The sequence below is a fragment of the Mytilus californianus genome, unplaced genomic scaffold, assembly GCF_021869535.1.
Source record: "Mytilus californianus isolate M0D057914Y unplaced genomic scaffold, xbMytCali1.0.p SCAF_7, whole genome shotgun sequence".
In the NCBI taxonomy this organism is placed as follows: Eukaryota; Metazoa; Mollusca; class Bivalvia; order Mytilida; family Mytilidae; genus Mytilus; species Mytilus californianus.
The window spans coordinates 72,409,227-72,436,371 of NW_026262723.1; the positions used below are offsets into that span (position 1 = coordinate 72,409,227).

At 32.4% G+C, this 27,145-nt stretch overlaps 1 protein-coding gene across 2 annotated transcripts in view; it reads right to left on the bottom strand.

Annotated features, from left to right (window-relative positions):
• Positions 1-27,145, bottom strand: part of LOC127709845 (uncharacterized) — a 178,076-nt gene that overhangs the window by 131,979 nt on the left and 18,952 nt on the right. For both annotated transcript variants that reach the window (XM_052215515.1, XM_052215514.1), the window contains exon 5: positions 10,503-10,931. In XM_052215515.1, the coding sequence (XP_052071475.1) occupies positions 10,503-10,931 (429 nt within the window). The remainder of the gene's footprint in view (positions 1-10,502; positions 10,932-27,145) is intronic.

A 27,145-nucleotide genomic window follows, 5' to 3' on the forward strand; every position in this document is an offset into this window, starting at 1 on the left:
AAAAACTTCCTGCAATACTATACAAGTACTCATTTTATAAATATAAAAATGGTATTACTTGGTTGAAACATGTTAAATCCATGATTCTTGATGAATCTGGTTTGTCATTTGTGTGGGATACCCAATATTTTGTAAGCGATACATGGCTATATAATATTGTTAAACAAAATCTTGTTGATCAATTTAAACAGAAATGGCACAATAACGTGCAAGAATCGCCAAAAGCTATAAACTATCGTATGTATAAAGAAAACTGTGAATTTGAATATTATTTTAAAAATTTAGATGGTAGAAATATTATTACACTATGTAGATTGAGAACAGGAAATCATAGATTTCCTATTGAGACTGGTAGGTGGCAAAATGTTGCAAGAGAAAATAGAAAATGCTTACTTTGTAATTCTGGCGACATCGGAGATGAATTTCATTATATTTTTATGTGTTCTGTATTCAATGACGGTCGTAAACAGTTTTTGAGAAAAAGATATAGAAATCAACCAAATTCATTGAAATTTAATGAACTGATGAATAGTAAAAATCTTTCTGATCTCAACAACTTGTGCAAATTTATAAGACTAATAAATATGCATTTAGGCTCTCCTGGGTAATTCATGTACTTGATATCATTTAGTTTAATATGTATACCGTAATATATGATATGTGTCTCCCTCTTGCTTCCGTATAATTTTTGTATGTCTGTACATATACATTATGTAATATTTATTGTGTGTATCTCTATACCAATGTAATTTGGTTTGTTGAGAAATAAAGATATATATATATATATATATATATGGGCAATATCTCAATTGTTAATGCATTTTGCATGAACTATATCACATGGAACCGCCTTTGAATGTCGCAACTTGAGTCCCGCAGGAGCCTGGCAATTTCCTAACCACTGATTCAAATTGAATATCGTAAATCAGATATTTCTACTGTGTTCATATTTTGATTTATTTGACACATACAATGAAAGCAAAATATAAAATACACCAAAATTTACACTTTCTGATACAGGTTAAAAGAAAAACTGTCAATGACGATCAACAACTAATATATAATTTTAAGAGTGATAAGTGCATATAACGTAATGGAACGCATTTAATTTTTACAAATTTATGGGATAACATTAACAATGGAAAGCCCAACACTATGAACATTTATAGATAAGAATTATATAATAATACATATACATTGCAATTTAATGAGAGAAGAAAAACAATCCCATTAATTTATTTATATAAATGAAGACCATCAAATGTTGGTTACACGATCAATGTATATGTATTATTGTCCTACTCATCTATTATTTAAATGCGCTTTTCAACAACCTTCCTTCAGTTCTGCTGCCAAAAAATTGTTCAGATCTTTCTACTACATTTAAGTATCAATATGGTCTTTGTCTTTGTTGAATCAGCGTAGTGTCCTATTTTTGTAGTTATTATTCTGTAAAAACCAATTACTGACACCCGCTTTAACAATGGATTCCGTTACACCAATGTAGAAATAAAGTATTCACAATAAGGGCCCTGTTTCACAATTCAAAATTTAACCCCAACGTTTTGTTAAAAAAAAAAGATATGCCTTATTTAACATATATAAATATGTAGACGAAACGTCTATTTGATAAACTATCTTAAAAAATTGCTTAGAATCTTTTATGACTTACGATATAAATAGTTTTTTTTTCTTCTTCAGAATTTCCCCACAAGCCACGGCAGTTATCTTAGTTGACCGGCAAGGGAATTGATAGTCACTTTGGAAAGCACTACTAGATGACTATTTTGCAACAATTTAATATATCCAAAAGCAGTGACTTCTTTATAAATGACAAGTAAATGCACTGTACCTCCTTTCAATATTTTGAGTAATGTCAGCCACGTTCGTTACATTGCAGGCATATGCGATCTTTATTTTTAACGACATGCCCTACGGATGGTTAACGTTGTGGTTAAGGGTTTCACCCACGATTTTTGGTGGTGGTCAGCTCAGCCTTTAGGTTTCTACATGTATGTTGTGTTTTTTTGTTTTTTGCCATGGCATGCATTGTCAGTCCGTTTTTGACTTAATTATGAGTTTGATTTTCCCACTGGTATCTTTCACCTCTCTTTTACAAATATTACCAGTCATATTGGACAAGTTGCATGCTATATTTCTGCTAAAGACCAATTTGGAAACCATTTAAACAAAAAATATTGAAAATAGATCTTTGTATGACAACAAAACATGTTCTGTTCATGTTAATAACGTCTTTACATCCATGTTTTTAGTTTCGTTAGGAGAAAAGGTAGGCTGTTTAATTTCACATACAATTTTCCCTCTCTGTATATCAAATATTAAGTTACAGAAATAAAATCTTTGAATAAAGGTATTAATATTGATAGTATAAATGTCATGACGCCTAACGATGCTAGTTTAAAATATATATGCTAGATTGTGTGAATGGATGGAGCATTAAGTATATATACATTGTGGTTGATGATGATGATGATGATGATGATGATGGATAGCTGCTTAACGTCCAGCAGCAAATCAATATGCATATTCAGGACGAGAACATGTTAATTTGATATGAATATTTACCCTGCTTTGTACCAGATCGACACGCTGAGCCTGATTTTTAACGTGCTAGTTCACAAGGTAACAGTCCGCAGGAAGACATGTCACCTTACACGGACACATTATTCTGACTCCGAGTCGATCAGTCTTTGTTCTTACTCCTTAATGCCGCGTGATTAGCGGCGCAGCAGCAAATACCATTTTTAAAGTCTTTGGTTTGACCCGGCCGGGGTTCGAACCCACGACCTCCCGCACTCGAGGAGAACACGCTACCATGAGACCACCGAGGCGGTTCATTGTAGTTGATCAAGTATCAAGCGTTTTAGACAAAGCTCTGTTCAGCGTTCTAAATTTAGTTTTGGTCGTAAAAGTCATTGTCTAGTCCAAAATGATTCATATAGGTAAATGATCACTGTAGCAAGCAAAATGGTCAGTGTAGCAAGGTTTAAGATGTAAAAACCTTTTGACTGCCACTTTTTTTTTTTCTTTTTACAAAAAAACTTTATGGTTAATCGTTTGATGCCGATTTCAGAGCACAGAACAAAAGTTTTGGAATGACTTTAACATGTTGTCTAGAGATCTAACGTTTCAAAAGCTATATAAAATCTAAGGTATGAGAGCATATTCGGACATGCATATGTTCAGATGATATGAAATGAGCTCTGCTTTGTGCTACAGACGGACATTCTGAGGCGGATGAACGGGCTAATTCACAGTATAACAGTCAACAAGAAGACATGCCATCCTACCAGAACACATTATTCCGACTATTAGCCGACCTGTTTTTACTTTTAGTCCTAAATACCACTAGCTTAGGGGACGACCATTTGATTCTGAAGGAGGGGGGGGGGGGGGCTGGCAAATTTGATGTGGTCAGAATATTTATTTCCAAAATTGAGGTGGGCAGATTATTTTTATTTTCACTCAGACCAGGGCCAGATATCTATTTTCTGCTCATCCACAAATTGACAAAAAAAACTGTCCCTCCTCGCCCCGTCAAAATCAACTTTTAACCCCCTAAAGTAATTTAACTTTTGTGATACAGATCACCTATTTGTAGGATACACATACAACTTCAAACATATAGAGCAGTCAAAATGATGTCTAGAATATATATTCTATCAAAATGAAAATATAATAGCCTTACAATCAAGGGAGGATCCAGGGTCCAAGGATAGAGGGGGGTTATTATCCATAATGGTAAAATTTCTGGTGAGCGTAGCGAGTCAAATTTCTAACGTTTTTGACGAGAATTTTGTGGTCAACTCAACTGTTACACTTTTTCAACGTTAAAACGCTGCAATGCCAAGGTTGGATCCTGCTATTCGAAATATCGTCATCGGCCGTCTCCAGGCCGGCGTGTCCCAAAGTGAAGTAGCAAGAACAGAAAATGTTAACCAGAGCACAATTTCGCGACTTTGGAACAGATACAAGCAGACTGGCTGTACTAAGGGCCTCCCGAGGAGTGGACGACTTCGCCTAACGACTCCTGAACACGATCGCTACATCCGGGTATTTCATCTACTGAATCGAACCGTTGCCGCAACAGCCACTACAGTTGGGATACCAGGATTGAGAAGAATCAGATCACAAACATTCCGCAATCGACTGCGACAACATGGCATTAGACCCAGGAGGACTCGTTTTGAGGCCGTTACACAGACGGAATCGAGTCCGATGGTGCAACACATTTAGGGGCTGGACATTCCGCAACTGGTGCAAAATCTGGTTCAGTGATGAGTCCCCTTTTTATGCTTCATAAACGTGATGGAAGAACTCGTTTCGACCGGCGCATGAATGAACGTTTTGCTTCCTCGTGTGTCCAAGAAGTGGACAGCTTTGGTGGAGGAAGTGTCATGATATGGGCGGCTATCTCTAATGACCGTAAAACGGAATTGGTACATGTTCCGGGTAATTTAACGGCTCAAAGGTACAGAGACGAAATTATCCAACCTCATCTTGTGCATGTTATTGACCGACAGAGGGAGTTATTCCAGCAGGACAATGCTAGGCCTCACACAGCGCGTTTAACAATGGACTACCTTGAGCAGAATAACATGTTATCAATGTGCTACCTTGGCCTTCCAAATCACCGGACTTGAATCCTATTGAGCATCTATGGGACCAACTGGATAAACGTGTACGCCAGCATCAACCCCCGCCACAGACCCTTGATCAGCTACGACAAATGTTGCAACAGGAATGGCGAGCAATTCCACGCAACAACATTAGAACATTGATAGCATCCATGCCGAGGAGATGCGGAGCAGTCTTAGCAGCGAGAGGTGGTCATACACGATACTAACTTTAATGGCACCGGAAGTAACTCTAATTGTGATAAATTGACTTTTATTCATCAATCTCGAAGGAATTGACTGTCATCTTCTCAATCAAACACGTTTTGAGTGAATATCTTTATGAGTAATTGTAAAATTTCCATTCAAAATACATGTATTAAAATTCTTAAAAATACATCATGCGTTTCTTTTTTTGCAGAGTATATTTGTCCCTCCGGCATAACTGAGGTAGAAATACGTGTCCCTCCGGCAGCAAGAGTGTTGTTAAAAGTGTATTTGTTGTTGGAATTGGCGTGGTTCTTCATTGAATAAACTTGTTTGTGATCCAAAAGAAAAATGTATCTACGTTTTCAAAGTTTTGTAAAAAAAATATTGTTTAATGAGTAAATGTAATAGTTCTTTCAATTGTGCATTCGGTATGGTAGTGTAGATATATCAAAAGGATATAATTTCAAAATTGTAATGAAGTATTTGAAATTGCGAATAATTTGACATTTCTCAGTTTCATCTTGACATTTCTTAGTACCGACTTGATATTTTTTGGTTCAAACTTGAAAATTTCTCATTTCCAACTTTAATTTTTTTCAGCTTCAACTTAACATTTTTAACTTTCAAGTTGGAACTGATTAATTTTAACTTGGAAGTAATAAATGTCTAATTGGAACAAAGAAATTTCAAAATAAAAATGAGAAATAATAATAAAAAAAAGCATGTCCCTTTCGGTCTTTCGTAAAAACAATTTAAAATTCGCATCGAGATCTTTCTACAGACAACGATACAGAGCGGTAATAAAACAAGCAGTCTGTCGCTTGATCTTTCACAAACAAGCTTTACGTGTTACGTTTTAGGTATAGTCAAACTATTTTTATTGCAAATATCGTTCACATTCGCCAAACAAATTGTCCTGATAGTTTGATGGTGATGAGAGAAATTGTCCTGGTTCTGTACTCTTTATTTTTGAGTAAAAGGTGGCAAATATGCAAGGTCATTGATACAGAAAATTTATGTTTTTGATAGAAAAGACACCTATAATACATTCGGTGGCTGCATTATTTCAGATGAGCAAAGTTAAAAGCCTATTTTGTACATTGTCAATCATGTTACCTTGGTGGATAGTTGTCTCATTGGCAATCATACCACATCTCCTTTTTTTTATATAATAAGAAAATATGCATATAACTAGCAAAGACATGATCTAACCCCCCCCCCAAAAAAAAACAACAAAAAACAACAAAAAAAAACGTGTCGAATACCCTATCCCTATGCTTTCTAGTCATTAAATTCATCCTGTTAATACAAAACAAAATAATTGTTTAAATAAATCCAGTTGTCCATTGCTAAAAATTAAACATGACAAGGCTTTTTTTTATCCAATTAAGTTACACAAAAGTAAATGGATGACCTTACGGAATTAAATGAAAATTTTCATGCAACTAGAGCTTTTATTTATTGTCTGAGATATGGCAAATTAAATAGCCGAACAAATTGTACAAATGTATAGAATACACGTAAGTTTCATAAATTAAAGTTCATTAACTTTGACTGAAAATAATTATTTCTCGACATCTTGTCATACGAATTTTGTATACAATTGATTTGTTATTGCTACTAACGATCACTAGCACAGCACATTCTCTCACGGGACAACCTAACCCACAATGAATAAGCTCACTATGGACATGGCTGCGTATTTATACATCATGCATAACCAAACGGCACCCCTCGGCAAAACCTACCTATCGAATTTAAATTTAATTTGTTTCATGGAAATGTTTTTCAGTGTGCATTTACCAAACAATCAATCAATCAAACATAACTCATTAGATCAAACTGTGCGCAAAAAAAGTCACAACAGTTATCTAACGAACCATTCATGTAAAATATGCAACGCAAGAATACAAAGATACTTGTTGTACTGAAGTTAATAACGAACTACGTCATATATAATTTGTATATATAAGTTGAAAAACACAAAGAGTCGACAAATCGCTAAAGTGCAGGTCCAATAACTCAGACCATTCTCAATCAACAAAAATGTTAAATTAATATACCAAAAAAATGAATATGAAAATCAGCTATTTTAAGACACGACAACTTTGAATGCGGCATTACCTTCAGAAGTCCACAAAATGTTAAATGTGGATGTCTATTTAGAAATTCTGCAACACATTTTATCAATTTTGAACGTTAATTGAAGAGCTCAAAAAAAGATGTCAAATTAAGCTGTCGTTAAAAAAAAAAGAAAAAAAAGTTGATCTGAAGTTTCCTGCATACTTACTTTTATTGTGTGGAAGGTAAAAAGAAAAAGAGAGAGGATAACAAGAATAAATTGAAAGTCTGTCAGATAACACCATCGCAAAAAATAAGTACGACGAAAAAAAGAACAACAAATACAAAATATTACAAAAACATTGATCAACAAGAACTCCACAAAATAAACGGAGTTGATTATATGTGATCCTGATGAGAAAGAAAGTCCTTCTCCAAATGTTGCATCTGTCATGATGTTTTAATTATGCAAATGAAAATCCGGTGAACAATTGCGATGTTCAATTTTACTGACGTAAAAGATGAAGTACATTCCATTAAAGATGTTTTCCTATTTGCTTATTTAAAATAGGAATTGAATTATTGATTAATTACACGGGTGTCATTCGGTATTTCGAGAAAAATGATCGTGAAAGAATAACAACTAACGGTGGCCAAGCATTGCTATCGGATCGTGAATGCAATTAAGTGTATTTCTACTTCAAAATCTGTAAAAAAATCTGCTGTATTTTCGAAAGGTGGTACAAATCAGAAAAAAAATTATTACCGTCAAAATAATTCAACTTCCTTAATAAAACTGTGCATTAAGTTAAAGAAAAAATGCAGTACTTTTTAAGAAAACACAAAAGGCGACACACAATCCTAAGAAAATCATTAAGAAAAAAACATGTTTTGTATCTATAATGGTCACATTCCAATATATCATGATATATTTGAAACTTCATCTTTATTGTGTCAGATAGTCCAGTAAAATAGAAGTAGGTTATTACTTGAAAAGTTCATATTATTTTTGAAAAAGTATAATTTTGTTGATTTTTAATCAAAATTGATCGTGAAAGATCATTCAACGCATTATTTTGATCGTGAAAGACAAGGGCGTGACCAGACTTAATGATCAGAAAACAACATTTCTTTAACCAATTGATATACTTGTAAGGGGTTGAAGCGTGTAATTACTTGCTAAGGACGTAAATTAATGCTTTTATTTTCTTTGGTGATAAATTATATATATATACCCATATTTAGACCTGTTTTCATTTAAGAGGCAATGCTACATGTAACTAGCCATCCAAGATAATAAGACCTTCAGGAGCGTTAGTTGTCGAAAAGTAAATATCTTTGTATACAATGTATATAATGCTAAATGCATCCACAAATGAGTGAAGCGAGAGGGGGTGTGGTGGTCTTCCCCTGGAAATATCTTAATGTGTACATTTATGTTTTCGTAAGGCTTAAACCAAAGAAGATATATCATTTAATTTTACATACATATGTATTGAAGATAATCTTTCCATTAACAATACAAACTTTTCTGATTGGGTACCATTAAAAGTCACAAACTAGAGATAACAGACACCACATATACAGCTTCCTCGGCCTCATATACCACAAATTTGACAAACGAGATGACTTCAATTTTGAAATTATAAATTTTCCTCACCTTAGCAGCGATTTACAAACTTCATCCGATTATGGGGTAGATATTTCTCAACTCATACGATTTTCAGGAGCGTGCAACTTTCAAAATCTGGTGCGCACGACTTTCAAACTGGTGCATATGAGTTTCAAACTGCGCACCAGTTCTAGAAAGTTATGCGCACCATTTTGAAAATCATGCGCACCATTTTTGAAAGTCTTGCGCACCCTTTTGAAAGTCGTGCACGTCAATTTGAAAGTCTTGCGCACCAGTTTGAAAGTCATGCGCTCAAGTTTGAAAGTCGTGCACATGACCTTAAAAGTTATGAGCGCGATTTTTCAAAATGGTGCGCACCAGATTAAATCTCCGGCAATCGAAAATATTTATATTTACATTACACTCAAGGGGCTCCGTAGTTATGCTTTACTATACTGACTGCATTATCAACTGCAAACATTTTTTTGTTGGCCTCTTTGTTTGATTTAAATGTAAGTGTGTTTGAACGTTAAATTCAGTTGTGTTGTATGCCTGTGATGTATGTTTACCCAATTTTTGCTGCTGAATCCCAGATATGGCCACGTTAACCAATTATATCTGTTTGGGTTGCTCATCAAATTTGGCAATATTACGGAACATTAAACAACTAACAACTGTCATACAAGTGGGCATATTAGCTAGCTAGAAAACCAGATTTAACACACCATTTTCTTAAGAAAATGCCTGTGCCAAGTTAGGAATATGACAGTTGTTTTCCTGTGTGTTTTTTTAAAACAATGTTTTTTTTTTCCAATTTAAAAAAAAATCTACATGGATTTTCGTTTTATAGATATGACGGTGCATAAAAATTAATAGAAATCAGATGAGACAATCTTGACTTTTAAAACGATATAAAACTTATGCAGGATGGACAGACGGACTTATATTGTTATACGAAAAATAGTCGGTGTGGTATTTTCAAATAATCAGATCCAATGGCATTGAACCATCATAGCCCTATTCACAAACAAAAGTGAAACGGAATAAGTCATGCAAATCCAATCTCTTGTTATACCAGTTACAAATATAAATTATCATTTTATATTTGTTTAAAAAAAGATTTGATCGTTTACATGGATTGTTTGCAGTAAAGAATAAGCGGCAACAGATCTTTCACGATCATCAAAATGCGGTACTCGATCTTTCACGATCCGAAATCATTTTTTTACAAATATTACCATATTTGCAAAGTTTCTTATTAAACTAAATCAAAATAACTTTAGGAACTATTCTAAACAGTAATATTGAACGTAGATATCTCTGAAATTTCGAAGAGCAATCTGCCTTTTGTAGTTTTGTAAACGCGGTGTACTTTTAAGACTTGATTTTTCTCGGATGCTGATCATAATGTTGAACCATTTTGACAGACAGTTTATAATTGATTAAATTAGATTATTTACAGACGTTGCATGTGTCTATTCGATAAAATTTCCTTCACGATCCTATACCAGATCTTTCACGATTCAATAACAATACTTGACCACCGTTACTTATTCTTTCACGATAATTTTTCTCGATATACCGAATGACAGCCGTGAATTAGGACATCGAATAAGATAGAATAATGTGTACGTCATTCGCTTATATATATCTAAACCATGATAATCAAATCTCTATAGATCAACATTAAGATGATAACAAAAGGTAACTAAAAATTCATACGTTCATAAAGAAGGGTAAACACTAATTAAAGCCATAAGAATCAACGAAAACACAATCAATAAAAAAGTAGACAAGATATTTTGACTCAACTATCACAAAAAAACCTTGTAGGAATGATAATTATTATTCGATCTACCTGAATTTCTCGTCGTGCTGCTCAAGTGATAAAATGGCCTATTGGTATATTCCAGTTTTCTATTTCCAGCTTTTCACAATTATGAATACATATTAAAATTCATCGAATGAATGAAAAAGCTTACCTAATACATATTTCCTGGCTTTCGCTTTTTTGTTGTCAAACATTTCCTCATGCTTCATTGGAAGGAGGTAAACAGATGGACATCCTTCCGAATGTAGAGTGGCGGATAAACGAACTTTATTTGCCAAAGATTCTATTGTTGCCACTTTTATAGGAGGATGATAAGGTCCTTCTTCCCCATTTGTATCTACTGCTCTAACCTTGACTTCAAACTCTGCTCCAGCTTTTAAATCAATAATCTTTGCATTTGTTTTGTTATCACCTGTCTCCAAAAAAATCCACCTTGTGGTTTTTTCTGTACATTCTCTGTATCTTATTTCATAATGGCTAATGTTGTAATCTGCTGGTGGTGCATCCCAGCGTAGTGTTATTTCACTTGATGATGCCTTTATTAGATTAAGTTTTTCTGGAATACACGAGTACGAGTTCTCTGGAAACAAAGAAAATACATATTATGAAAGTAAATTCATAACATAGGCTTCACCTTAAAGTAAGACAGATAACGCTGTAAAATTCCAGTTGACATGAACATGAACATATTGTTTTTGAGTGAACAACTAACAATGAATGTAAAAATATATACCTGCTTCGAATAGGGTAAATGCCACGAATACTACTTTCGCCTCATTAATTCCGAGTCCGTTATAAACCTGTTAAACGATTGAAGATGCATCATATACTTTACACGATCTATTGTCTCTACTTTTAACGCATTAGAACATTTCTCACTATACATAGTACCTTTTTTTTGCGTTGAAAATAACGTAAAAATTCAAAGTTTCGAATGTGTAAATCAATATTTATAATATTTCTTACTCAGATTTCAAATTACGTGTAAATTCTCACATAAACTTGTTATGTATTAAAATGTATGCGCCTCCTCAGAGAATACAGTAAACAATCAGGGTATGACAGCTTTCCTAGGTCATCTACATCTTCTATGAAATGCTATTTTGAATTGAACTAAAGATCCTTTCAAAAGTGATAAAAAGTACAATCAGAGGTCGTTACTGAAATGTCGGTGTGGCTTAAAGATGTATAGGATTTTACTGCCTTACATGGTTCTTCTCTACGGAACAGGATAGAGGGGTGTGAGAATTCATCTTTTTAACAGAGGTCATCTTTAAAAAGTGATGGTACATTAAAGAACTGCTGGCATGCTAGCTCCTGCTCATTCTCTTTAGAAGAACCTGCTTAAAGTCTGTCCTATACGAATAGAGGCAGAATTGAATGGTGACTGTTTTCTACCACCATTAAACGTAATAGTTGTCTTGTCAATATTTTACATGATGCCCTTTGAAAAAGTTTTGTTGCATTCGAAGAGATTTGAATCTTACACACATGATTTTGATATGTTTGGCATTCTTTTTATGAAACAAATGTGGACTTTTTAAAAATTCGTCTTTCAGTTTTAAATTAAGAGAACATTTATTTACTGTATTCAATTTCATAACTGAAGTTTTTCTGAAATGCCTTTCAGATAGATTACTTCATATAATTGTTTAATTAGAAATGTTGACCACAAGTGTATACTCATTATTATAATGATTATAATACTTGTTTGAATTTTTAATAAGACGATACATACATGTACGGATACCTGTTTACAAAAGTGATTCTTGAATCAGTAAGCATGGTAAACAAACAGTTAAAACAACATTACCTATTTCACCTATAAAGAGTTATGAAATAAGAATAAAACTGCGTAATTAGGGAAATAAACTAGAGCTGGAACTGATAATAAAGTACCTGCAAACACTTATGTATTTATTAAAGTTAGATGAACACGTGTTTATGTTCTTAGTTTTTAATGTTGTTTGTTTACGAACAACTTTTCACGTGTTTGTGTGTCACCAATAAGCGATCTGATTGGTGACTGCTTAATATATAAGCAGGTTTATTATTATTTAATTCCAAATTAAATATCACTGGATGGTATTATGCTGCAATGCGATGTTCTATGAATTGTTATGTTAATAACACGAGTATTTTTTCATGAATTTAAGCGGGAATACTTTTTTTTGTTAAGTAAGACAATTATTAAGGTTATTCGATGCTTCTAATAAGTGGAGCAAGGATCGTTTTGTATATTTTCCCACCAACCCACCCATTATATACAGATTTTTTCTTTTAGTACTGTACAGTTTTTGGTGAAAACATAATTGTTTTTCATTGTAATTTATCACTTGTATGTTTTACATGATGATTTTATTTTGTAGACGTCTATGTTTAAAAGTTGGATCCGCAGCGGTCAGTGTGCTTTTGATGGACATATATTGGCTTATTTAATAAAATAAAACTTGCTGCACATATTCTAGCGAGCTGTTCCTATAAACAAGTGTTTGTTTTTATTTGATAAATATTTTATGTTCGGTTTAGTTTGACTAATTGGAACATAACATTAATCGGACGTATTTATTTGTAATAAACAGTGATGATAGATCGAAAAATAAGGTATTCCATACAAATGGTTTTATAGAAGGTAAATAATTCCATTGAGGCATTAAAGGGGCATTAGCTACGAGATATAAAAAAAATAGATATTTTTTTTGTTCAATCATTTATGAAGCTAAGAAACATCGCTGATGAATTATTCACTTGCAAGTGAATAATTCTGCCTCATTGAATCCGTATTCGTGTGACCTTCAATTTAACCCCTTAGCTAGAGATTGGTTACGCATGTATTAGTCGTGTTCAGCCATTAAAAGAAAAAGAATATCAACATTGAAAGTGAAACAAAGATGAACCATTTCGATGACTGAATCGATCCACAAAAAAAAAATCATTCTTATACAGGTAAAAACTATGATTAACTTATTTTTTAACCTATAACATGAAATTAAACAGACCTAGAAAAGTCCAATTGCACGAGGTCACTATCTTTTTATATTTGTGTTTATGTTTATATCGGGTTATGTGACCTTCGGCAGTCTTTGGAGGTCATCTCGATGGTTAATTAGATGGCTTCTAGACTAAAATACACACGAAATGTTGATATATATTATCGAGTCCATGCATTGTTAATTGTTTATTTCAGACTCACTGTAATTTGGATATACGTTTTAGTATGTTATAAATCAAATATGAGAATTTGAGTCAAATCGGTGAACATGAATTTGACAGCTAATGCCCCTTTGAAGTCTGATGATATGTTTTAACTTGATTGTCCATTTCTTCGCCAAACAGTTTTAAAGACCGCGTTTGTTTTACTTTAAGTTCATTAACATCACGAACAATTGGTATATACATTTAAACCAGCTGAAAAAGTAAAGAATGTCGTTTTTCATATAATTGTTTGGCGGATTTTCATTTTCAAGATTTAAAACTGACCGCGAAATACCTCGAAAATTACCGGTAATATGGTACTTTGTTATTATCATCTGATACAAAAATACACCTCCGGTCCAAGGTGACCACTACTTTGACCGAACGATAGTCTAATGCCATTGTCTCAACTATCTGGAAACTACCCACTATCAAATGCAATAGATGCCAAATATCACTGAAATGGATGTCATAATAACAGTAGAAAAATCTATCTAAAGAAGTCAATACTCGTAATCCTTAAATCTTTCACAATGTTGTTTTTCAGTTAGTACTTTCCCATATACTCAATTTCCATGATCGAGCGTCATATGGTATTTTGGCACCCATGGAAAATTTATCTCGATGCCAGTTTTCGGCCATGGAAATGTGCCCTCCTCGTGGAGAAGTGAACCCAACTGTATGGAAAACTGAGCCAGACAAAAAAAGACAAGCAGTGGGTCAATTAATCTAACCAGAACTGTAGGGCAAAACCACCATGGCCAAGCTAAAAGAGAGGCTAAATATACCAAAGGATATTCAAACTCGTATATCGAAAACTAACTGACAATGACATGGCCAAAAAAAACCCGGAAAAACTACCAAAAGACAAACAACAGTGTACAAAATACAAATGTTGTATCATATTTCCGAACATATGTTTTTTCTTCCAGATACTTATTGGAATATTGTAACTAGTTAAGGTTGTTCAAATACTATGATCATTTTAATTGTGGCATTTAATGACGGGTTTTAATTTTCCCTGCATTGTAAAATGGCTAGGTAAAAGTTTTGTGATATAAATCCCAACATATGCTATTCTTTCGGAATAATTATGCGTACATTATATCTACATTAAAGTCATATATATGAAACTTCCAATTAAAAATAAAATTAAATATGTTTTATATACTTGAATGGCTAGGTTTTACTATAAAACAAGTGTATGTGAACTTTTTTGTAAAAGAAAATCCTTTATAGTATCAAAATCTTCATAAATGTACTGCTTTTGAATTATTGTCTTCCCGTCCACTCACTAGTAGCAAGATTTCAGTCTGAAACGGCCAATTTGGTCCGATCAAGTCTTATCGACTGAATTTACCGCAAGAGAAAAACGTTGAGACTTTTTCAGACTTTCAGACGCTGTTCCGATCGATTGTTTTCAGTCCGTTCAGTCATGTCAAGATAAACAAGACAGATTTTTCTAGCGTGCGATTAAGACTTGATCAGATCACTTTAAGACTAAATCAGATGGTAAAAATGCTGTTTAGATTTTGTAAGATTGTGTTCAGTCATGTTAAGATTTTAAGTATTCGGGAGGAAAATGGGCGACACTTTCCCTGTGTTTATCAGGGGTTGCTCCCCTTTATGAATAAAATGGGCAAATCTTTGAAGATGTTCTTTTGTGGTCTTTTATTGTAATATTGTATGTCTATTTAATTAATTAACGTATGCAAATTTACAATTAATAAATTATATTATTTTTTTTTTCTATAGAATTTTTAACATTTAAGTACCAGTCTTTGTAAGAATCATGCAGGTTCCTGTTGATGGGCTATTCATGACCCCTCTTCAAATGTCTTTATATTTTGTTTATGAAGAAGGTATGGTATATAAATAAGTTTCATATATTAATTTTTTTCTTTTGAACCTTGGTTGCCATGGAAACCATCCTTACAAATTTTTGCCAAAATACGTACAAAAGTAGCCTTTGAAAATTGAAATATAAGAGATTTTAAAGAACCATTGAAATAAAGTTAATCAAAACAAACAATAAGTACATTTACAGTATTGACAAACAAAACCCCAAACTACACAAAAACGTTAAAATTTTGAATTTACTACATAGTTTGTTTCCATAGCAACCATTTAAAAATGTGTTAAAATTCGAAAATGAAAAATTTCAAAAACTCCTAAATTTTAAATCTGTTTATCTCCCAAGACCAACAATACAATTACATGTCAGTGACAAATTTTGAAAGACAACATTCTATATATTCATAAAATAAAAAGAAAGTCGTATGGTTTTTTTTTCTTTAAAAAAATAATTTTAGTCAAAAATTGTCAATTTTCACCAAAATTCAGATTACCAAACAGATGAATAATCAAACATTTTGAACTTAAAAAGCTAAAATATTCCATTTGTATGTGCAATTCTGACACACATTTGTTAATTTAGAACTAGAATATATGATTAATGAAGATATACTTGTACAAAACGAAAACTCATCACTCTGGGTATGGTGCACCCCCCCCTTTTTTTTGGAAAAAAAATCATTTTTTTTTCAAAATTAGAAAATTTGTTGAAAAAAATGTGGAATCTTATTGTGTTTACTTGTGAACTAAGCATTTTAAGAATTAAAGCATACCATTACTTCTATAGTTATATGTAAGATTTCTCAGAAGTGTGAAAAAAATGGTAATACGCATAACCCGTTGTCGTGCCTGGGATTGATGCTGTTAGTGAAAAAGAATAATATTGAACTCCAAAAACATTTAAGTCTGTGTATAAAAATAAGAGGATGTGTTGTAATTGCCAATGAGACAACTCTCCGCAAGAGACCAAATGACATAGAAATGAACAACCACAGGTCATCGTACAGCCTTCAACAATGAGCATAACATGATTGTTTGTAAAACAAATCTTAGTGAACAATTTAAAAAAAAATTGCCCTAGACTAAGATCTGCTAAACAAGAATGCACACCCTGAAATGTCTGGTTGGTTTTATTTATCAATGAATTACTTTTGAAACTCTGTTATATAAAGATTTTAATACAAGTATCATAATAACTTAACATTATCAATGTTCTAAGAAAATGAGGTCAGGGTAAGATGAACTATGTCAGACAGACGAAAGAGAGAGAACGGAAACGAAAAATTCAGCAATTTTTCCATTTTTAAAGGGGCATAACTCATTAACAGTACAAGTGACACCAATAAAATTCAAACTAGATCTGTATTTTATGGTAATAAGCATTGTGTATAAGTTTCAAAACATTTGGCTGTGGCTAACTTAAGTTAGAGAACGGAAACAAAAAAGTCAGCAATTTTTCCATTTGTAAAGGTGTATAACTTTAGAACGGACGTACTTACGAACAAGGGTACAACTTAATACCCCCTTCGCTACGGTGGGGGCATTCAAATTCTACGTGTTCTATCTGAGGAAATATATACCAACGATCTATCTTAAACTGTGCAAGACTTTGTCAATGTTTGTATGGTATATGATGGAAAAGGACAGCTGGTCTATCAATTTTGTTTTATAAATAACCTAACTGAATTATTATTTGTATTAGGCAGAGTTATCGCATCTTTATAGTTCTCAAAACATATTCTCCTTGTGGGCCTTGAGGAAAAATTGCTGGTCCTTACTAGTATATACTGTTTTGATTCTCAAAACCTTAGGACCACCATGTGCAAAGATCATTCATGGAATTTTGCTCAATTTTATCAATTGTTATATTTACACATTTGTATGCCCCTGCCGTGGAGGAGGGGGCATTAAGGTTTACCATTGTACGTCCCAAAGTTGGTTTCTGTTCTCTAACTTTAGTTTGCCTCAACCAAATGTTATGAAACTTAATCACATTGCTTATTACCACACAACACAGACCATGTTTGAATTTTTGGTGTCACTTTAACCGTTCTAGAGTTATGCCCTTTTACAAATAGAAGTATTGCTGTATTTTTCGTTTCCGTTTTCTAACTTTAGTTTGTCGTTACCAAATTTTATTTTAATAATACACAATGCTTAAAACCACCAAATACAGATCAAGTTTGAATTTTACTGTTCTAAAGCCATGCCTCTTTACAAAGGGAAAAAGTTGCTGAATTTTTCGTTTCTTTTTTCTTTCTTTAGTTTGCCTCAACCAAATATTATGAAACTTTTACACAATACTTATGACCACAAAACGTACATAAAGTACACATTTGGTTTGTGTACCAAACTTAATAACTGTCCCATTGGTCTAATTTTTACAGAGTGTTATTTTCTTATCAAAACCACTGATTTAAGACAAAAGACCGACTTTTTGTTTTTTAATTTTTGTTATTTTAAAAATAGTCTTTTTTGCCAAAAAAATAATAATCAATATTAGAACTTAAAATTTTAAACTTAAACATTGTCTGCTTAAAATTTTGATTGCCGTCCGTCCTTGTGTCCATCTGGCTGTCCGTGTGTCTGTCTGTCTGTTTGTCCGGTCCTTGCAGCGCTCTCACATGTACAAATTTTGTCAGATTTTTACGAAACTAATACTATAGGTTAATATAAGCAACATCTCAAACAAGTTATATACTGGTGGCCAATCGACTTTTTAAGAGTTATTAACCTTAAAAATATTAATTTATGGAAAGTGGCCTGGTTAGCGCTCTCGAGGGTACAAGTTGTTTATTTTTCATTTTCAGTATATTTCTGATAGAACGGACGTAGTATTTTAGTTCACCGTTCCATCACTTGGCGTCCGTCGTCGTCCGTCCGGTGTTAACTATTTCAAATATCTCCTCTGAATCCACAGAACCAATTCCAGCCAAACTTAAGCTGCATGATCCTTAGGATATCTAGAATAAATTTGTGTTTTATTTTCTATTTTGTCAAAATACATGGCCGCCATGACTAAAAATAGAACATAGGGGTACAATGCAGTTTTTGGCTTATATCTCAAACACTAAAGCATTTAGAGCAAATCTGATGTAGGTAAAAATGTTCATTAGGTCAAGTTCTATCAGCCCTAAAATTTTCAGATGAATCTAACAACCCATTGTTGGGTTGCTGCCACTAAATTTGTAATTATAGGGAAACTTTGCAGTTTTTGGTTATTATCTTGAATATTATTAATGACAAAGATAAACTGTAAACAGTAAAAAAATTCAGCAAAGTAAGATCTTCAAATAACTTTAATGACAAAAATTGTCAATTGACCCCTTAAGGAGTTATTGCCCTTTAAAGATTTTTTTCACAATTTGTTCATCTAGTTTGCTTACTTTAAAAATCTTCTCCTGAAACTGCTGAATCAATTTCAGCCAAACTTGGGAGTATTTATAAATTTTGTATTTTACTTCCTTGTAATTCAAGAAACATAGCCACTATGGCTAAAATGGAACATAGGGGTAAAATGCATTTTTTTGCTTTTGAAGAAAATATGACAGATACAAAGAACATTTAAATGGAATTTTTATGCCACTTATTGATATATATTGAAAAGCATAAATAATCATTGATGAAAGATTTAACCAAAAAATTACAGGTAATCGATTCAGGCTCTTGAGAGCTTCTTGTTTAGAGTTAAAATTTAAAGACAGTCTGAGACTAAGATTTTTTTGACATAGACTGAAATAAAACTTGGACAGAGGCTAATTTTCAAGACCATAGCATCTTAAAATTTCAATTTGCACAAAACAAGTGTATTTCATGTATTTAAGGACGCAGAAATCGTTCATTCAGTCATCAGCCTTTCGCCTGTTTTCTGTTGTTTGTTGGATTGTTGTCTCTTTCACACATTCCCTATTTCTGAAAAAAATCTAATATCTAAAAATGGGGAAGGATGTACTATCATTGCCCTAACCCTTTGAAATTTTATAATTTTGAAAAAAAATGATTTTTTTTCAAAAAAAAGGGGGGGGGGGCACCATGCCCAGAGAGAAAAGTTTCATTCTCAATCAATAATATATTCTCATTTATAATTACTAAATTTGTGTCAGAAATGCACATATAAATGGAATGATTTAGCTTTTTAAGTTCAAAATGTTTGATTATTCATCTGTTTGGCAGTCTGAATTTTGGTGAAAATTGACAATTTTTTTCTAAAATTATTTTTTTAAAGAAAAAAAAACACACGATTTTCTTTTTATTTTATAAATATATAGAATGTTGTCCTTCAAAATTTGTCAATGAAATGTCATGGTATTGTTGGTCTTGGGAGATAAACAGACTTAAAATTTAGGATTTTTTGAAATTTTTCATTTTCGAATTTTAACACATTTTTAAATGGTTGCTATGGAAACAAACTATTTGGTTAAATAAGGAGAGAATAGTTGTTGTAACCGGTAAAAGCGTGTAAGTCATAAAAACTTTGCAGTCGTGTTTCTGGCTTTCTAATAATCCTGTTTTTATTCATTCGGTCTGTAAATATTAGTAATATCTCTCAAAAATGTTTTTAAACGAATTTCGTCTTTGCAATTCGATATGAACTTTAAAAAATCTACATCAAAAGGGGAGTGATTTCCATAAAACCATTTAACCATTGATACATATTAATCTTTAATATTTTTCATTATGGAAAATCAATGTTTTATGCATTGTTTCCATTTGTACGAATTCCAAAAGTATTTTCAAACTACTTCGCACTATCTATAAATAATGTACAATAACTGTTTTTAGCCATATAAAATTTGTCAAGGAAAATATATTTCTGAGTATCTAATTTACTCATCTTTTTTTTACTTATGACAGATGTTTAATGCTTTTAAAGGATTATCTGATCAGTGCACCGAAATGGATTGTAACACACTTTTTAAACAATCATAAATAACCATGACTCACAGTGCAACGCTGTGGTCGTTTTCCAATGGAAATAAAATGAAATATAATACTTCCATGTTTTATCATACATGAGGATAAACCGGGTAAAATTGAACATTATTTTTTAAAATAAAAGCAATAAGAATACAAGCATATTTCTAAAATTATTTTACAGTTTATATTTACCAATAGGTATCTTTAACCCCGATTTAAATACTTCTCTGACATTTTGACCATCATTTACTTTTAGAAAGAACTAATAAAAGACTAAGTTATATCAGAGACATATAAACATGTATGTGTATATATAAACGTCTCTGATTATATAATAGAAAAATATAAAATAGCATAAGTTAAAAAAAGATTGATAAAAAGAAAATGTACATAATTATAAATCTGGTGCAAGGTTTATATTTATGTTTCGTAGCAGATTTTTTTTCTTTATGCTTTTCATTTTAAAAAACAACGAAACTCGTAACTAATTTTTCGGAATTAATCAAAGAGCTATGAAATAACGTAACGAACTGACGTATACTAATAACCGGGAGCAGTTTATAACATTTTCACTTCGATAAATAAAAATATGTAAATAAAGTAAATTAAAGGTATTTGTATCATACTGTTACATTTTAAAATCTTTAAAGGGGCATTAGCTGTCAAATTCATGTTCACCGATTTCACTCAAATGCTCACATTTGATTTATTACAAACTAAAACGTATATCCAGATTACAAAAAGTTTTAAATAAACAGTTAACAATGCATGGACTGTATAGAATGTATGATCATTTCATGTGTATTTTAGTCTGGACTCCATCTAATTAACCATCGAGATGACCACCTTTAACTATAAGTAAATGACTGATAGAAAAACATTGATTGTATTGTATCGATCGTAAAATTAATGTCCAGTGTCAAGTATAACACGTCGATGACCACTTAGATGTTCAACTGATTGAACAGAAAATTGAAATTAGATTAAGTTCAAATGCAGTTCATTACGCTGCAATTGTAATCTTTATTAATATTTTTTAAACATTTATGTCAAGGAAAAGACTCAAGTGACATGGATATGCATTGTTTTGTTCAGCCTGATACAGTAAGCGTATGTCGGCAATAGGTCATATCTACCAGAAGACATTGTTGTGAATCCGAGCCAATTTGACCTATGTTCAAACTTTACTTATAGATAATGCGTGTTTGTGGAAAAGAAGTATATATCAATCTCGAATGAGTGTGTTGGGTTGTTGAACAAAAAATCTCCCGCACTCGGGCAGAGAAACTGCCGAGACTAATTTACCGATAATTTCCCATATGCAGTGACCTTAACTACGAGACCTCTCGTTAGAACTTCGGCCACCGCATAGCGCAAGTGCGAGGGGAAACGCGTGATGAAAGAATGTAAACAAACGTGCACTGGAAGGTAAATAGTAATAAATGATCCTTAAAGAACAATTTAAATACACCAAATCAATCAACTGTTAACGAAAAGTTTAATTAGCAAATAGGAACGCATGATAAATATAAAAAAAATATCAGGGCCCTATCAATTCACTTATTCCTCACATGCTTCACGTGCTCTGTGTTAATTGTTTATCAATGTCATAATCTGGTATACTTCGGCATACAAAGTAGGAAGTTAATAAGGTTTGACTATTAGTCCCTGAGAGTATCACCAGCCCAGTAGTCAGAACTTCGCTACTGGCACGAACATAAGGAAATTGTTTTATTGAAATTTGTTGGTTTTCAAAATAATTTTAAATCAATGAATATATCTTTCATGCAAGGCTCTGATTCCTAGTCCCGATTTTGTCCTTTTTTGCTTTATCAGTTTATCAGTGAGTATATAATATCTACATTAAGCGATTTATTTGTAATCAAAATTGAAATTATGACATATAAAAGTGCGAACAATGTTGCAAGGAAAAGGGGGTGTCAAATACCATGACAAAGAAAAAGTGATGTATTAATTTTTCGAACATAAAAAAAAATGTTTGTTTTTCATTCCAAATATGTATTGAATGAATATATAATGTAGTTTGCATGCTATGTTTATTTTACGTTAAAGATAGGGGATTAAAATGCTTGAATATTGAATTTATTAAAGTTAGTCGTTGATCACACAAAGTAGATAAAATTTCTATATATTTTTTTTCAATTTTAATATCTGAAGATGGAAAAAGGGGAGGTTTTCAAAATATCATGAGCAAGGAAAAAGATTTTTTTCTTTTTCACAGCATGTGAGTTTTAAGCCAGGTTTTTTTTGTTGAGGTAATCAATCTAGATATGGTAGTTCTAATGATATGATAAGTATATAGTGACAGGGGATAAATTTTTGAGGGTAGGAGATTAAAAAACAATGCCAAGAAAAGGTGTTATGAGGGTGTGTTCACGTTTTTCCAACATTTGATAATTAGACTCAAACAACATTAGGGATGGATTAGGGGGTTCTCTTAAGGACTGGCATCTTGATATTTACCTGGAATTCACCTGTTTCAGTTCCTAGCTAAAATATTGTAATAAAGGGGATATTGTTTAAAAATCATATATATCAAAACATTAACAAAACATATTTTTTTTTTTTTACATTAATTGGTTTTTCATAGATTTTTGGTTGAATATAACCAGAAAATGGTACGTAATTATTTTATCAGTGTTTGAATTACAAAATTAAAAAGTTATTTAACAAAAGAAATCCATAAATAAACAAGGAAAATTCAAACATTTTTCCTTCAACTGTGAAAATTTCATAAAAATTTATCAAGAAATAATCTCAAAATGATTTTTTGGAAAAAAATTAATTTTATTCATTCTATTACTTGATATGTTTTTGTATTTCTGTTACATGTATGTATATATCCAAATCTAAACCGATGCGCAACAACGAAGTTTTATGTACGTATATAGTCATCGAAACTGTTGTCTTCTAGTGCGAATAACCATATATCATCTACCTAGTCGTTCTGTCTGTATATCATAAGAGCCGAAGTCAATGTTCTTGGCATGCTGTCTCAAGCAGATGTCAGTCGTATATTGGTTCACTTTTTCCACGAAAACGGGAGAATACAAATTGGGTATATTAACACGTGAACTGTAGGGTATTTAACTGTGGGAGAACTGGCTTGTTGAATTGTGAGCTTCTAGTATTCTCGATTTGTCACGTACCCTTTGGAAAATTAAAGCAAGCTGACTAAGAAATTTAAATATACTACATCTTTGATAATAAGCAGCGTTTTATATAAGTTAATGACTCAAGCTATATAAATTCTTAAAAGCTCTCAGAATATAAAATGTTTATTTTTATTCAAGATCGCAACATTGTAATTTATAATACATTATTATGGAAAATAGAGAAAGAAATATGATAACAAAGTAAAATTAAAATTGACATCACTGTGCCAGATTATATCGACTAAAATCTTAGAAAACTCTTTTTTTTTTAAATATGAAAAACAAATTATTGTAAGAACAAATATGTTTTGTTAATATTTTACAATAAATCTTTGAAGAAAAACCTTTTTACAATATTCTAATTAAGAAATGAAACAGGTGAATTGCAGGTAAATATCAAGATGACAGTCCTTAAGAGGACCCATTAATCCCTTATGTTGTTTTAGTCTAATTATCAAATGTTGGAGAAACGTGAACAAACCGTTATGAGATCTTATATAATATAATTTATAAAAGGATAATACCTATTGGTGCATTTTAACTATTAAGTAGATTATACCTTAATTTTATGATTGCTTTTTTTTAAATTCTGACATCTAAAGGGGGATCAAAATATCATGGATAAGAAAGAGCATTGTAATACCATTCCTTACATATGTTTTTATGCCCCCGCGACAAAATTTCGAGGGGCATATTAATTTATCCCTGTCCGTCCGTCCGTTCGTCCGTCCGGGTATAAATACATGATATGTCCGGCTGTCTCCTCCTACAGTTTTTGAGCTACAGCTTTAATATTTTGTATGATGTTTCTAAACATAATAGAGTTGTGCATGTGCACAGGAGTTTAATTGTTTTCAAATATTCTCAAAATGCCAGGTATTTGGACTTAGTCATATTTTGGTACTAGCTGCATAAAGAGATCATGGTTTGTCCGGCTATCTCCTCCTAAGTTTTTTTAGCTACAGCTTTAATATTTTGTAGGATGTTTCTACACCTAATAGAGTTGTGCATGTCCACAGGATTTTGATTTTTATCTAAATATTTCCAAAATGCCAGGTATTGGGACTTAGTCATATTTTTGTAATAAAAGTCAGAAAGGGGGGATTTAGATATTCACAAAAACCGGTAGTTGGACTTCATTTCCTTCACACTTGCTATATAATTTCAAACATGGTTTTATGCAACGAATAAGAGTTTTTAGTATTGTCAAATATTTAATCAATACCGGGAAGTTGAACTTGGTGACCACTGGAAATAGAAAGTTGACCTTGGTGACTACTAAAACTGGAAAGTTGAAACATTTTGGTTGGACATTCAGTTCTGCAAGTGTCGACATTCAGAATAAGAATAAAAGATAGATCATCAGACATAGTGTTAAATTTATAATTTCTTATGGTAAGGCGGGGGCATCATTTGTGTCTTACAGAGAGCGCAACAATTTCAAGTTGTACTTCAACATCACTGTTTGTCAAATCTAAAAGTATGTGGAACTATACTCATGCATATGTCAGAGCAGGGAGTTGGGCATCGTCCATTTCTAGTTTGATTAAAAAACATGTGCTGTGACATTTTTTCTAACAAATTTGATTTAATCGGGATGTTATTGCATTATAAGTAGAACACGAAAAGTAAGAATTTCAACTTCTAACAAAATTTGAAATTCTGTCATCTAAAAGATATCATAAAATATGTTTGAATACCATTCTATTTCTTATTTAATGTATTTTGACAATTAATCAACTCTTTAGATATCAGAATTTTAAAATCGTAGCTATCAAATCTTCTTTATGAATAAAAAATGCTTTGGATACTATCCTAACTGCTGTCAAATTTTTCTTTATCTAGAAATATGCTTTTTCGTTAGTATTTAAGACCGTGCGCTCCACCTAGAGCCAAATAGTAAATAATGTTGTCACAACCACATCTCAGCTGAAGGCCTCCCTGAATATTTGAAGGTCCTTACGATGTAGGCTACCTAAATTTCACCAAAAAAAACCTTCAAATTTCGTTTCATTTCGGCTTTTAGTAAATGCACTACGACTACTCTTTCTGCTCTTGTTAACTATATAAAAATAAGCAGATACGGTATGATAACTGGTTCCCTTACTTCTATTTAAAACTTGTTTGTAATAAAGCATATGACAATAATGGAGTTAATTATTTTTGGAGTGTCAAAAACTCTTAGGATGTTTTGGATAAATTACGTGTTTTTGATGTTCCATATCAAAGTATTAAACCTACTTTTTTCTAGTTATAATGCTCCAATGTAGTTATGGATGCCCAAATACCGCTTATGACACAAATGACCGCAAAGAAAACTAAATATTTGCAAGGTATACATGTCTTGGCAGGTTCATCTGGAACTAGGTCCATTTGTTAGAAACTGTAAGTTATAAGTTAACTGTATTTGCAATATATAATGATTATAACGTTAACAGGGTTTATCTGAACTTTACCTCATTTTCAAGCATCAGTGGTGGGCAACTTCATGTTTGAGTAATTAAGTCTGTTTACCAGAGAGGATTAATCATAACCTGTATTTCAATTTCAATTTGTCATACGTAAACGAATTTTTAACTGTTGCAATTGAGTTTCCTTCTTGACGCGAAGCGGACCTTGGTAAACAGTAATTTGCTATAGTAAAACTGTGGTTATCGCCATTTTAGTCAGAGAGAAAACCAAACTTTCGATTTCAGTATAAAAATCTGACAAATTGATATTATTAAACAAGATGTGGTATGATTGCCAATGCGACAACCCTCCGCCAGAGACCAAATGACATAAAAGTTAGCAGCTATAGGTAATCATACGGCCTTTAACTACGAGAAAAACGCATACCGCATAATAAGCTCTAAATTACCCCGACATGGCAAGTTTAAAACAATTCAAACGAGAAAACACACGGCCTGATTAATGTACAAAACATAAACGAAAAACAAATCTGATATAAAGAAACAAAAGACTACCACCGAATAACAGGCTGCTGACTTTGAAAGGCACATACAAAATCTTAAGCACGTTTGCAGGTACACAACCCTCCCCCTTACCTGGGATAGTGGCGTGACAGCAGAACATACGCACACACTATAAAAATTCGTGACTCATGAAGTCGATACAAATCATATAACAAAAATTCACAAGAAGACGTTGGACACAAAGTGCAGAATTGAGAGTACTCGCAGTTACTGAAAGTTGTTCCAATCCAATCGCAATTAATAAAATAAAGAGCTGCGCCATGAGCGCATGATACACCCGTCACTTTTTCAAAGAATAAAGTTCCATTGCTCCTCAATGTCATATCAGAAATTTATAAAAAAAACAAAACTAAAGGGAGGTTGTTTTAATAGATATAAAACTGTCACCAAAGTTTCATGAAAACTGCTCAAAGCACTTTTGAGTTATTGTCCGAAATCTAGAAAAAACCCTTTTTTATGAAAAAAATCCCATAACTCGAAAACGTAAAATCTAAAATTAATAAAAATTGAAAGGGAGCTTACGTCAGTAGATATAAACATTCACCAAAGTTTCAGGAAAACTGCTCAAAGCATTTTTGAGTTTTTGTCCGAAAACTGGAAAATCCCCCTTTTTTAATGAATAAAACCCCCATAACTCGGAAACGTAAAATCTAAGATTTATAAAATTCGTAAAGGAG